The sequence below is a fragment of the Myotis brandtii genome, unplaced genomic scaffold (assembly GCF_000412655.1).
Source record: "Myotis brandtii unplaced genomic scaffold, ASM41265v1 scaffold57, whole genome shotgun sequence".
Taxonomy (NCBI): Eukaryota; Metazoa; Chordata; class Mammalia; order Chiroptera; family Vespertilionidae; genus Myotis; species Myotis brandtii.
The window spans coordinates 602,096-615,674 of record NW_005370133.1 but is presented as its reverse complement, the minus strand read 5'-3'; the positions used below and the strand labels follow the sequence as shown (position 1 = coordinate 615,674).

At 52.2% G+C, this 13,579-nt stretch overlaps 1 protein-coding gene across 1 annotated transcript in view; it reads right to left on the bottom strand.

The window, feature by feature from the left end:
- Positions 1-6,149: 6,149 nt before the first annotated feature.
- The window catches only part of DMRTB1 (DMRT-like family B with proline-rich C-terminal, 1), a 7,872-nt gene continuing 442 nt past the window's right edge, over positions 6,150-13,579 (bottom strand). Inside the window, exons 2-6 of the mRNA XM_005878682.2 lie at positions 13,523-13,571; positions 11,687-11,889; positions 8,291-8,416; positions 7,629-7,902; positions 6,150-6,296 (exon numbers count right to left, since the gene is read on the bottom strand). Coding sequence (XP_005878744.1) covers positions 6,232-6,296; positions 7,629-7,902; positions 8,291-8,416; positions 11,687-11,889; positions 13,523-13,571 — 717 coding nt within the window. The 3' untranslated portion in view covers positions 6,150-6,231. The remainder of the gene's footprint in view (positions 6,297-7,628; positions 7,903-8,290; positions 8,417-11,686; positions 11,890-13,522; positions 13,572-13,579) is intronic.

The following is a 13,579-nucleotide window of genomic DNA, read 5'->3' as shown; positions in this document are numbered from 1 at the left end:
TGCACCTATGGATGAGGACAGTGGGTGGGGAGTGAGGGCGGAGGGTGGGGGGGGAACTGGGTAGAGGGGAGTTATGGTGGGAAAAAAGAGGAACCAATGTAATAATCTGAACAATAAAGATTTAATTTAAAAAAATAAAATAAAATAAAATAAAATAAACAAAGGCCTGGAGAAAGAGGAAGAAATGAGCCTAAAAAGAAACCAGCTCAGTAAATATCAAAACTATCTCCTAGGTTCCATTTGAGTTAAAAGCATTAATATTAATAAAGTTCCAATCTACCTTGTGAGAGGGCTTAGATTTAAATTTAAAAAACATACTCATTGTTTTAAAAATCGACTTCATGCTTTGTTTATTTTCAAAACAAAATGAAAGGGTTTGGAAATTAAAAAGAGGGTGTTATGTTTTTTTTAATTTCATTTCTTGTATAAAACATGAGCTAGGCTGTTCTTTATACTCAGCTTGTCCACATGCCTTGACACCTGGCTGGGCTGGTGGACGGTGGTTGGGCAGCAAATCCTGGGGAACTGCAACGTCCCCAAGGCCCACAACCCCCGACCCTGAGAAGCAGGAGAGCACAATGTGGTTAGGAACTTAGCTCTGGAGTCTGGTGGAACCTGGATTTAACCCCAGCTCTACCACTTATAGGTAGTATCCCAGGCACAAGAACCTAACCTCTGTAGGCCTCAGTCTTGCCATCTGTAAGCTGGGAGCCCATGGTGCCTCCTGGGAGGTCATTATGAGCATTCGCAGAGAGAATCTGTGGAAAGCACTCAGCACTGTGCCCAGCATGTGGGAAGCTCCAGGAAGCAGAGAACCACAGCTGTAGGCCTTCGCCCCCGGACATGGACAATGACAGCCCAGGTGCCCTACTCTGTGCACTGAGAGGTGGCCTCAGAGGTGGTATTTCCCAGGAGAAGAGGCCATGGCTCTTTCTTGGGTTTCTGAGCAGCTCCCAGTAAGAGAGGTCCAGGCCCAGGCCCACAAAGGACACAGCGTCCAGAAGTGGAAGGGGCTGTAAGAAACCTCAGGGCTGCAGAGAGAGAAACCCAGCCCCTGCCCCAGGCCCAGAGAGGTCTGTTTTTCTCCAAGAGGATCCAGAGAAGCGCTGGTGGGAGGGCGTCTCTCTGTAGGTTTTGGACCCTTAGATGACACACCTTGCTCCCATCTGGCCACAGGAGCAAGCCCTCTGTCAGTCCAGCTGGCACAGCGGGGCTTGTGGTGAGCCCAGGCCATGGCGGAGGCTCAGGCACCAGGAGGGAGACCCTGGCTGATCGCTGTGACGACTACTTCAGCGTTCGCTCCGGAGGCTTTGTGTGCTGCGGCCAGTGGTGTCAGGAGGCAGGTGTCTGTAGGCCGCTCTCCCCAGTCGTCCTAGAATCTGCCCAGAATCTAGGGTGCATTTACGTGGTCCACGTTCAAAACACGTCAAGATGAAAACTCAGGGCAAAACAGATGTTTAAAGCTCTAGAACTGGTGTCCAGGGATGTAGGCTACTCTCTGCATGCCCTGGGCCACTTGCAATTTGTGTGACTTTGGGAAAGTTACTATCCCTCTCCATGTCTCTTCATAAAATAGAGGTGAGCCCTGACCGGTTTGGCTCGATGGATAGAGTGTCGGCCTGTGGACTCAAGGGTCCCAGGTTCGATTCCGGTCAAGGGCATGTACCTTGGTTGCGGGCACATACCCAGTAGGGAGTGTGCAGGATGCAGCTGATCGATGTTTCTATCTCATAGATGTTTCTAACTCTCTATTCCTCTCCCTTCCTCTCTGTAAGAAATCAATAAAATATATTTTAAAAAAATAAAATAAAGTAAAATAAAATAGAGGTGACAACCCATGTCTTTTTAAAAATATATATATTTTATTGATTTTTTACAGAGAGGAAGGGAGAGGGATAGAGAGTTAGAAACATCGATGAGAGAGAAACATCGATCAGCTGCCTCCTGCACACTCCCTACTGGGTATGTGCCCACAACCAAGGTACATGCCCTTGACTGGAATCGAACCTGGGACCCTTCAGTCTGCAGGCTGACTCTCTATCCACTGAGCCAAACCGGTGAGGGCAACACAACCCATGTCTTCCCTGGGTTGTTGTGAGGCTCAAATGAGGAAGGGTGCAGTGCTTCACTTAGCATAGTTTGGTGAAGGCTGACTTCCTGTGTGGGGTCCCAGCAGACAGAGCAAAAATGTAAGGCAAAAGATGCTGTGTGAGGGGCCTGAGGCAGAGCAAATCAACCCTCCACCCAAAAGTCCACAAGATGGCCCAGAAATTCAGCCATTTATTCTGCAACAGTCACTCAGCAACTACTGGCCTAACCAATGCTGAGCTCCACAAACGGGACACAAAGACAAGTGAAGACACTGCCTCCAGGAAGCCCACAGACTTGTAGGAGGGACATCTACGCAGTGGGATGGTGTGACAGAGGGCGGGCTAGGGCCTGGGCAGTCTCTGCAGAGCCTCCTAATCCAGGTAGAGGAGGCCTGGGGGAGGGGGTCCTGGACTTAGTTGGAAAGGATGAGTAGGAGATGAGCTGGTAAAGGTAGAAGGAGTCTAGGCAGAAGACTCAGCGTGTGCAAAAGTGCAGAACGGAGAGAAAGTGGGGAATATGTCATGGGATACGGGGGCTGGGGTTCCAGCTGGTGTCTGAAGGCAAAGATAGGGGGGCATTGATTTCACAGCAGGGCAGTGCAAAGACAACTGCTGCGAGGTTGGTGACTACATGGTGGCATACTGCAAGGAGGTTTAAAACAATGCAATACCTGACTACTGAGTCAGAAACACTGACCTCTTTCCCCTGAGATTGTCAAATAAAGAAATGACAACAGTCAACACAAAGTCATCTTATGTGAATAAATCAAAATTATGCCTTTTTTGTCAGATCAGCAAAAAATGTATTTTTTTTTTTTTTTTTTTGGTGTGCTGCAGAACTTTCGTAATTAATTCGTATGCCATGATGAAAAAGGTTGAAAATTGCTGGCCTAGCCTACAGGCTTATCATTTTGATTTCCCAGTTAGAATACACGTCTTCCAGTCACGTCAAGGCCCAGCTGCAGAAACCTATTCCTCCAGCCAGGCTGGCTCGCAGCTTCTCCTTGGATGCAGGTTGCTAGGCAATAGGCCTCGCCCCCACAGTGGTCTGGCCTCCATCGGCCCCGCCCACAGCCGCTGCTCGCACGCCCTCTCCTGGCGGCGCCATGCAGGTGCACGGGCGTCAGGGAATGCGGCCGGCTGCCTTCCGGGACATCCTCCTGGCTTACAGCCAAGCCTCCGCCATCTGCGATGAGCAGCGCTGCCCCTGGCCACTGGTCTCTTTGCAGCCCACCCGTTCCTGCCTGACCCCTCCCCTGCAGAACCTGGGCTGGGCCAGCCGGTGAGGGAGAGGAGGCTGGAAAGGTGGGCGGGCAGTTGGTTTGAAGATGCTGGTCTTTACTCTGAGCAGTAGGGAGCCATGAAAGGCATGTGAGCAAGGAAGTAACATGAGCAGATCTGTTCTTTCAATGCTCATTCTGCTGCTAGAGAACAGCCTGGAAGAGCAGGGCATTCAGGAGCATGGGCTGGATTGACTGGCAAGGCTATAGGGCGCAGGGGTCCGCTGACCAGGGTAAGGGATCATGGTGAGAGCCCACAGGAAAGGACAGAACTTGGGGTTCTGTCCACCAGGGGGAAGGAAGCCAGGCCTCCGTCCCTGCCCCACAGTTGGATCTTTTCACCCCAGCAGGCACCTTCAGGGCTCCAGGAAAGATGCAGAGCATCTCAAGGTTCATCAGATCCCAGGCCTATTGGAGAAGTGAGAGCCCCGTGGACATGGGCTCCTACAATAAGGCAACAGGACATTTTTCTCCCAGGCCACAGCTTCCCATCTCAAACCCCATGTGCTAACTAACATCCTGTTTTCTTGCATTGGTCTGAATTGGTCAGACTTGATCAGAAACGGAAAAACAGCTTTACTGATGCAGCTTGGTTGAAAAATAATCTTTCAAAACATGGACTCTAGAATAAAACAAAGTGCAATTTAAAAAAAAAAAAGCAAGGGCTGATCAACCCCACCTGGCCAACTGACTGAAGGTCAGGGGTCCAGTGAGGGCAGGGTGAGTGGGGCTAAATGGAACCGGAAGTCAGGTCTTCTCCTACCCGCCCAGGGCTTCTGTGGATTATGGCCCTGGGGGCAGGACCAGCATTTGGGTGGCTGACAGCTTCAGCCACTAAGCCAGGCTAATGCAAAATCACTGCACCATCCGGTTCAGACGGAAGCCAATGCCTGGCTTTTCCCTGCTGAAACTACTGTGTTTATAATGCAGTCACTGAAAAACTCCCATGGCTGTGCCTGCCCCAGTGCCTTTCAACAGAGCAGGCCCGGTCCTGGACCCCCAGCCACCACACTGATGAGGACAGCTTACTTCTCAGTGGTCCTCCTGCTACTTGTCCTAGGAGGATGGTTGGGCACCCATGCCCACAGGCAAGACAGAAAGCAGGTCACCTGTTCCCCTGCATGCCAGCCTTTCCCGGGACGGAGAACAAGATGCTGCTCCTCACCCTGGAATCCTTCACTCCACATCCCTTTCCCTCTCTCTGCCCACCTAATAGGGAGTGCCTGTTTTCACCTAACTCATTCTTGCTCTTTAAAAAGGTGAGGTCCTGGCTGGCATGGCTCAGTGCTTAGAGGGTTGGCCTGTACAGCAAAGGGTCAAAGGTTCAATTCCCAGTCAAGGGCATGTACCTGGGTTGCAGGTTCGATCCACAAGTGCAGGAAGCAACCAATCGATATGTCTCCATCACATTGATATTTCTCTCTCCCCCTTTCTCTTCCCCTCCCCCCTCCTTTCCACTCTCTCTGAAAATCAATGGAAAAAAATATCCTTGGGTGAGGATTAAAGAATAAAAGGCAGATGAAGCCCTGACTTTTCCAGGCTTCCTCTGACCATCCCCAGCTCCTCTTCCTCTCTGTCCCAGTCCCAATGCCACTGGACAGTATCTGTTTCTACTAGACTCCACGCTCATGGGCAGGGCTGCCGATTGTCAGGCTCTAAATCTAGTAGAGATGTCGGGTGATTTTTAAATGAAGGAACAAATGAAACCAGGGGAAGAGCCCCAAGATCCTAAAACAGCAGAATGGGACCAAGTTCTGTATTTTAAAACCATGTCCCGCTGCAGGGACCATGAAAGGAGCTGGGGAAGGGAAACGAAGTCATCTTTACATTTGATGTGTCTACATCAGATTTCCTTAAGAGGTTTCCATTTCTTAAAATAATAACAACAACAACTGAAGTAGTCTGGCCCAAGTCATTGATAACTGAAGGGAAGGGGAGAGGGCGAAGGGAAGGACTGGCCTAAGCAAGCACGTGGTAGGAGCGGGCCGACAGGCCACAAACCCAGGCCCCGACTGCTCTACCCAACACTGCCTTCCACGTGGATTTAAAGAGAGAAGACACCTTCCACAGCATCTCCATTGCTCATTTTATTTCAACAGTCAACTGGCCCCAGAGAAGAAGTGCTGACATCACAGGTACTTTGGAAGCACCATTCTATTCTGGGAACAAATAGCCTACTTTTTAAAGCTGGCAATCACTATAAAAACAGCAAGTAATAAAACGTTAATGAATTTTTTAAAACCAGAAAGATGCCTATAAATGGCTTAAACTTTATGGAGGGGAGGGGGGTGAAGTAGCCCAGGGGTCACGATGCTTGCTAGTAAAGGCCCCTGGAGAAGGGGCGAGGGGCAGTGGGAAACAGGGCAGCAGAGAAGGACACTCCAGAACCTGCTGTCAGTGCCCTGCCTGGCTGCTCGCACCAGCCCCTGGATGTGCTGGAAGCTTGATGTTTGTGCTGCCAGCCCCTGGGACCAGGCAGAGGCAGAAGGCTGAAATACATGGTGCCTCCTGTCCTGCAGTGGGGCCTGCGGAAATCAAAGAACGCTTCTGAGGGCGAGTCGCATAAAAGGCAGCACAGCCCAGAGATGGTTAAATTCATTCCTAAATGGGAGTTCCCATCAGCCCCGACTCCTCAGAGGCCTGGTCTTCCCCTGGTTAACGTCATCCTCCACTCTCCTGTTCCAGCTCATATTTCAGGATTGAAACTTAGAAACCACCCTCTTTCCTCCTATCTTGAAATGGGAATTAACTCTATTTTATGTCTATCACTGTCCACCCTCCCTAACATCACTGAACACAGACAAGAAAATGATTGCTGTCACCCTCCCGATGCCCCATTTTGCTGGCCAGAGGCCCGGGGCCTAGTCGGACTGCTCCTGAGACGATGGCTGGCTGGGCTCACGAGGCATCCCTGCAACCTGGTCATCTGCAAAGAACAAAAAAGAGGGGATGCATTTAGAAATAGGAAAAATTACCTATTTTCAGGTGTAAGCTTTCTACAAGGCTTCTCATCATTCCCAGGCCCTAAGGAGAATTAATTTGCCTTGGATTTGCTAGGTGTCAGGAGGCTGGAATTCTAGTCCTCATATGATACAGGCTCAAGTTCTGCCTGCCACAGACTGGGTGGCATGAAACAAGCTACCGGAAGCTCTGAACCAGTTCCTCCTGTAAATGAAACGATGTCCACCTTGCAACATCAGGTCAGCATGGGAGCAGGGGGAACAGTGAGAACTAACTTCCACTATTGGCTTCATCATTTCAGGTTCTGGTTAATCCTCAGAATAACCTCATGAGGTGGGGAGCATTACCAGTCCACTGCGACAGACACTGAAACTGAGGCACCAAGGAGTGGACTGGCTTGCCCAAGGCCACACAGCTGGTAAGTGCTGGAGCCAGGACTTACGCCCAGGCCAGCACCAGCGCCAGCAAGCTTCAAGCCACACTTGACCATCTCTCCAGCTAACAGATGTAGGCATCTCACACACAGCAGGTGTGCAACAGGCCTCAGTTTCCTCTTCGGTAAAATGAGAAAGACATCACCAGACTAACCTCAGGGGAAAATTAAAAGGAAAAAAAATCCTTGAATGTATAAGTAACACAACCCAGAGATGGTTAAATTCATTCTGCAAAGGGCCCTAAAAAAACAAATTCCTCAAAGCATTTTCACATCTAAAATTTCAGTTGACCTTCACAGTAACCCTGTGAAGGGGCCCATTTTACAGATGAAAAGACTGAGGCCTAGAGAAGGGTGTGTGAGCGCCTAAGATCACCCAGTGCATCAGGGCAGAGCTAAGAAGGATAGGGTCTCTCGCTCCTGGTCAGGTTCTCTCTCCAGAGTGGCCTGAGGAGAGGAATCATCCCTACCAGGCGTACACTGGCTCCTGCTGCTGTGCCAGGCTCGGCATTTGTCGTTTCCCCAGCCAGAGAGGCCTGGCACCTCTGGTCTGAACACACCACACACACCTCCCTCCACATCTTTGCCCAGGGGCACTAATAGAGCCAGACACATAATTCTGTTGAAATCTGAGCTCTGCCATTTATATCTACAAGAACCCCTCTGGGCTCTATTGGTTTCCTCACCTCCTTGATGCCTGCCTATAGAATTTAGGGGAGGGGTGTAGGGAAAAAGCATATCCCAGGCCCAGCACATTTTAATTCTGTTCTCAATCACCCCTCTCTCCACATCTATTTTGATTAGACCCCTTCCTCCAGAAAGTCTTCCTGGCTCCCCCACAAAGCGGAAGACTGGTGCTCTTACCCGCGGTCTCCTGGTCCGCATCAGAGAGGACGGTCAGTGAGAAAGATGCTGGTGGCGGTGGCGGTGGTGGTGGCGGCGGTGGAAGGAAATGGATCCCAGTGAGGAAGCCTGGTGGGAGGAACGGGGGCGGTGGTGACAGGGGTGGCGGCAGCAGGGGTGGCGGCAGCAGTGGTGGTGGTGGCGGCAGCAGTGGTGATGGTGGTGGTGGCGGAGGCGGCCGCGGGGGAAAGCTTGGCTGGAAGTTTTCCACTGGCTCCGGCACCTGCATGGCACACTGAGCAGAGAAGCCAAACAGGGGAGAGGGTTAGCCGGATGGGCTGATCAAACATGATGCTCTCTCGAATTGGGGGCTCCCATGGGCTGGACATAGGCACTTGAAATGGGTGCTCAGCAAAGAAATGACTGAAGGCAAGAAAGAACGCAGGCACACCTCAGATCAGCCTGGGGGACAGCTGTTCGGGCCTGACTGCGCCCTCTCTAAGCTGCTGAGCGGCTGAGGCAGAACTGGATCCGTCTGTCTGACCCACTGCTCAGCGCTCGGCCAGGGTCCCAGTGCATCCCAGCCACCTGTGGTCCATTGTCGGGCAATGACTTAGACTCCAGAGCCAGGGCCTTCTCCTGGGTGGAGTGCAGCTGTGACTGAGTCAGAAAAGCTGGCTGACCTCAGGAAAAGGGGCTCCAGCCACCACCATTCTGTGCTTCTGTTGCTTCTTCCGAAGATGGAAGCCAACCCCCAAGGCTGGAAGGGAGGGATCTGGAGGGGGGTGACTACATAGCTCAGAGCGCATCTAAGACATGAATGTGATGAAAATAGTCATGAATGTCAGGTGTAGTTCCTATTATTTACTTCCATCCAGATACATCAGAGCAGCGCTTCACAAGCTGTGTTCCAGAGAACTTGGCGTCCTACAAGATTATTCTAAGCTGCTTCTAAAGTGTTCGTTGTCAAGGGAGTTTGAGAAACTCCACATATTGACTCACCACAATGGTGAGTCCCATGTAAGCACATTAAAGCCTCGAGGCCGTCTTCAAAAGCCTTAGACTAACCAGCATGTCCTAACTTAATCTGACCACAAAGAAGAGAGGAAGCCTACTCTCAAGGACCTACTACGTGCCAGACCCGTGCAGGCCCTTCACACGCATCACACCCTCCTCTCCCGAGGCCCCGCTGACAGACGGAGCCGAGCGAGGTCCTCCGAGGCCAGAGCTGGTAAGAGAAGGACGAGGGGACCCAGGCCTGTCCAGCTCCAGGCCTGGGATCTTTTGTGGGAGGAGAACAAAAGCAGCAGCAGGTGGGACAGAGATAGAAACAAAAGGTGGAAGAGTCTTGGGGGTCATCTCGGAGCCTGGGCAGGGGGAGCAGGACATGGTTCGAAGCAATTCATAGGCTCTTGGGTTTAAACAGCTTTACAACTAAATGTTGGATCCGAGATCCAGACAGGAAAGGGTAGGAGGGGGATTATTGGCCCTTTAATTCCAAGCGACTTGGCCGTTTCTCCCTGGATCACAGCTCCTGCCTGGGGCCTGATAAACTGGCTGAGATCACACCCTGACAATGGCCGTCTGGCAGGCCCGTCAGTCAGCGCTGCTCCGGACGCCAGGCTTCTGTGTGAGCAGACGGTGGGTGCACGCTCCACTTGGCCAGAACCCCTCTTTGTGTGGAGGCTGGAGCGGCCATGCTGTCCCTGGGCTGCAAGGGGGTGGCCAGCACCCAGATTTCCGGTGGGGCAGGGCGGTGGGCGTTTTGTTTACCTCTGTCTGAGAGACAGGCTCAGGGTAGCAGAAAGTCCAGTGTGCATCCTGCTCTGTCGCTAATCTGCTGTGAATTGTGATCCCAGTGCCACACTCACTCGTTCTGTGACGGTGGACAAACCCATAACTTCCTCTTCCCTACAATGGAATTATATCCCATGCTCTGAAGGCTCAAATAGAGGGGGAGGCACCCTAGAAATATCAAGACCAGTGGTTTCCAGACCTTTCCCCCTTGAATCAATGGAAAATGATCCTATATCAGTGATGGCGAACCTTTTGAGCTTGGTGTGTCAGCATTCTGAAAAACCTAACTTAACCTCTGGTGCCGTGTCACATATAGAAATTTTTTGATATTTGCAACCATAGTAAAACAAAGACTTATATTTTTGATATTTATTTTATATATTTAAATGCCATTTAACAAAGAAAAATCAACCAAAAAAATGAGTTCACGTGTCACCTCTGACACGCGTGTCATAGGTTCGCCATCACTGAATTATACCCTAGTGGTCTACTCTCAACCAAGGTACATGCCCTTGACCGGAATCGAACCTGGGACCTTTCAGTCCGCAGGCCGATGCTCTATCCACTGAGCCAAACCAGTTAGGGCAAAGATTTATATTTTTGATATTTATTTTATATATTTAAATGCCATTTAACAAAGAAAAATCAACCAAAAAAATGAGTTTGCGTGTCACCTCTGACACGCGTGTCATTGGTTCACCATCACTGTCCTATATAAAGCAGTAATATGCAAATTGACCGTCACATTCTCACACAAGATGGCCGACCCATGTGGTCCCAAGATGGCCGCCCAAGATGGCCACCCCATGTGGTCCCAAGATGGCCACCCCATGTGGTCCCAAGATGGCCACCCCATGTGGTCCCAAGATGGCCACCCCATGTGGTCCCAAGATGGCCACCCCATGTGGTCCCAAGATGGCCACCCCATGTGGTCCCAAGATGGCCACCCCATGTGGTCCCAAGATGGCCACCCCATGTGGTCCCAAGATGGCCACCCCATGTGGTCCCAAGATGGCCACCCCATGTGGTCCCAAGATGGCCACCCCATGTGGTCCCAAGATGGCCACCCCATGTGGTCCCAAGATGGCCACCCCATGTGGTCCCAAGATGGCCACCCCATGTGGTCCCAAGATGGCCACCCCATGTGGTCCCAAGATGGCCACCCCATGTGGTCCCAAGATGGCCACCCCATGTGGTCCCAAGATGGCCACCCCATGTGGTCCCAAGATGGCCACCCCATGTGGTCCCAAGATGGCCACGCCCATGTGGTCCCAAGATGGTCGCCCTCATGTGGTCCCAAGATGGCCACGCCCATGTGGTCCCAAGATGGTCGCCCTCATGTGGTCCCAAGATGGCCACGCCCATGTGGTCCCAAGATGGTCGCCCTCATGTGGTCCCAAGATGGCCACGCCCATGTGGTCCCAAGATGGTCGCCCCCATGTGGTCCCAAGATGGCCACGCCCATGTGGTCCCAAGATGGTCGCCCCAATGTGGTCCCAAGATGGCCACCACAAGATGGCTGGCAAGGGAGGACTGTTGGGGGCGACCGGGCCTGCAGTGGAGGGCAGTTGGGGATGACCAGGCCGGCAGGGGAGTGGTTAGGGGCACTCAGGCAGGCAAGCGGTTGGCAGCCAGCAGTCCCGGATTGTGAAGGGATGTCTGACTGCTACTGTAGGCGCTTACAGAGCACACCAGTTAGTAACTCACCACTGACCTCATAAAGGGATTACATCTCATTCCTTCTTTCAACACATAGATCCTCAGGGGATAGGTGTTTGGGGAAAGGTTTCCATATTTTTCATGACTAAGCTTAAATGCCATTTCCTCTTGAAAACCCTCTGCAGTCCCAAGTGGGCCATACCCTGGGCAGGGGCCCTACAGCTGCTCCTGGCTCTGCCCTCAACAGTATGGCACCAGGACAGTGGCATTGCCCTCCTGGTACCAGCAAAACGAAGAGCCCTGTGGCCCCAGCATTCCACGCGTCCAGGCGGGTGGTCACTTGGTATTCCCAGGTTTACCTACGTGTCTGCGTTCCTTCTTGCCTGAGCTCCCAGAGCCGTTTGGCCTACAGCTCTGAAAAGCAAATGCCACAGCGCAGGCTGACCCGTCTACACATGATGAGACTCACCTACATGTGTGCACTCCCAGAGGCGCGCACGGTACAGGCCGAGGGGCCTGGCACAGAGCGGGCACACCAATGGCTTTCTGGGATTGAGCATATGTAAGAGCAGCAGTGCAGATGGGATACGAAGGAACCAGAAAGGAGTCAGGATGGGACTCACCGAGCCTCCTCCATGGTAGTGGCTGAAGGGCACGTGCCGGAAGCCCTGCTGCACGGAGATGCCCAGGCCCGGGGATGGATCCTGGTAGCCCATCGGGAACGGGCGATAGTACATGCCAGAGCAGCTGGGATACAGCTTGGAAGGCTCTCTCTCCAGGTACTCAGACCGCACCATAGCATCCGAGTTGATGCTCAGAGAGAGCCCTGAAAGAGCAAGCAATGGGAGAAGTATTCAAAACACCAAGAGCGAGGGAACAAGCATCACATTACTGTCCAAAGACGGGGCAAACATTCAGGTCCTTTTACAAAGGGCTCCCACATCCACTATGCTTTTCACCCTCCCTGCTTTTTAAAGCGTTCAGCCATTCCCACATTCTTAGAAGAAGTCCTCAGCACAGCCATGAAGCCCCAGGCGGCTGACCCTGCCTCCACTCCAGCCTCCTCCAGTGCGATGACCTGGCAGCTTCTTCTCTCTCGTCCCCCTCAAAGCCCTTGCAGATGCTGTTCCCTAACCTTGGAGGGCTCTCCCTTCAGCCCACTTTGCCTCCTAGTCCTCAGCATCTCCTCCTCCTAAGACCTCAGCTAAGCCGTTAACTGTTAGAGCTCTCTACACTGATGTGTGATTCTTTAGTAGTGCTGTTCCCCTCACAAGGACGAGATGCTTAGGGAAGGAATCTGACTCCCCCCCACCTTTTGCCACTATGTCTGGCACAGTTAGGTGCTCAGCCCCTGTGCGTGGAGAGAGGAAATAAGGAAGCATGTGCCAGTGGAAAGGTATTCTTCTCCTATAGGACTGCTGTTTCAGGTCTGTCCTCCCCATCTAGTTCCCTGGAGACCAGACTTTCCTAGAACATCCCAGGAGACAGAAATGGCCGTCGGGGAGCACCCAAGCCAATCTCCTTAGCCCATGGGTGGGAGACTGGCACACCATAGGGAAAACCAACAGGGGTCTGCACTTTAAGATGGCCGTTTTTTAAAAGCCTCAGACCTACATGTGACCTGAAGTTGTGATTTAATAGCGAAAGCATAATTTACAATTGTTACATAAAGAACATTGTAACTTATGCACATGGTGGGCAGGAGAAAAAATAGACAATATTTCAATGAACTATCTTCTCCTCCTCCGTGGAGCAGAAAGACTGTCGCATCCCCACCCACATCCAGGGAAAAGGCACAAAATGAGGTGCGCAGGCGCATTGGGCCAGGGCTCCGATGTAGGGCGGGGCCTTCAGAAAGACCAGAAGCGTGCGCAGGCGCAGTCATAGTTTAGAAAGCCCATCCGTCTGCCGGAAGTCCTGCCAGTGGAGCCTCCCGCCCAAGAAAAGAGCGGGAAAGGGCGCGCAGGCGGGTTGGAGGCAGGCACAGCGGAAGGGAGGTCTTCTGGGAAAAGCCTCCAGCTCCTGGAAATGGGGGGAAGTGCGCAGGCGCGGTCAGCATGGCGCTGGCCCACCCACAGAGACATTTTGTGGGGAGGTGCCTGCAGCCCAAGAAAAGAGCGGGAAGAGCTGCGCAAGCGCAGTAGGGCCAATGTCTCCACAAGACGCCCCAGCTAAGCAGACCGGAGGCCATTTTTTTTTTCTTGCAAGATGGAACGGCAAAAATTGTAGCTAAATATTGAAAGCCATCTTCACCACCCACTCTTTTCTCTCTCTTTTACCTTTTTGCAAAAAGGCACCCAATCCAAACCCGTATGTGGAGAAAGGTTTCTGAAAGCAAATTTAACTCAGAAAGCATTTCCCCACCCCCCTCCAGGGACACAAACATGGGGCGCAGGGAGGCTGCCGCCCTGAGAGGAACCTATGGCACAAGAAGGTCACATGGGGCCTGGGGATCTTACCGAAGGCGAATGGCGGCGGCGGGGTCGGCGGCGGCGGCCTGGGCGGGGGCTGCAGAG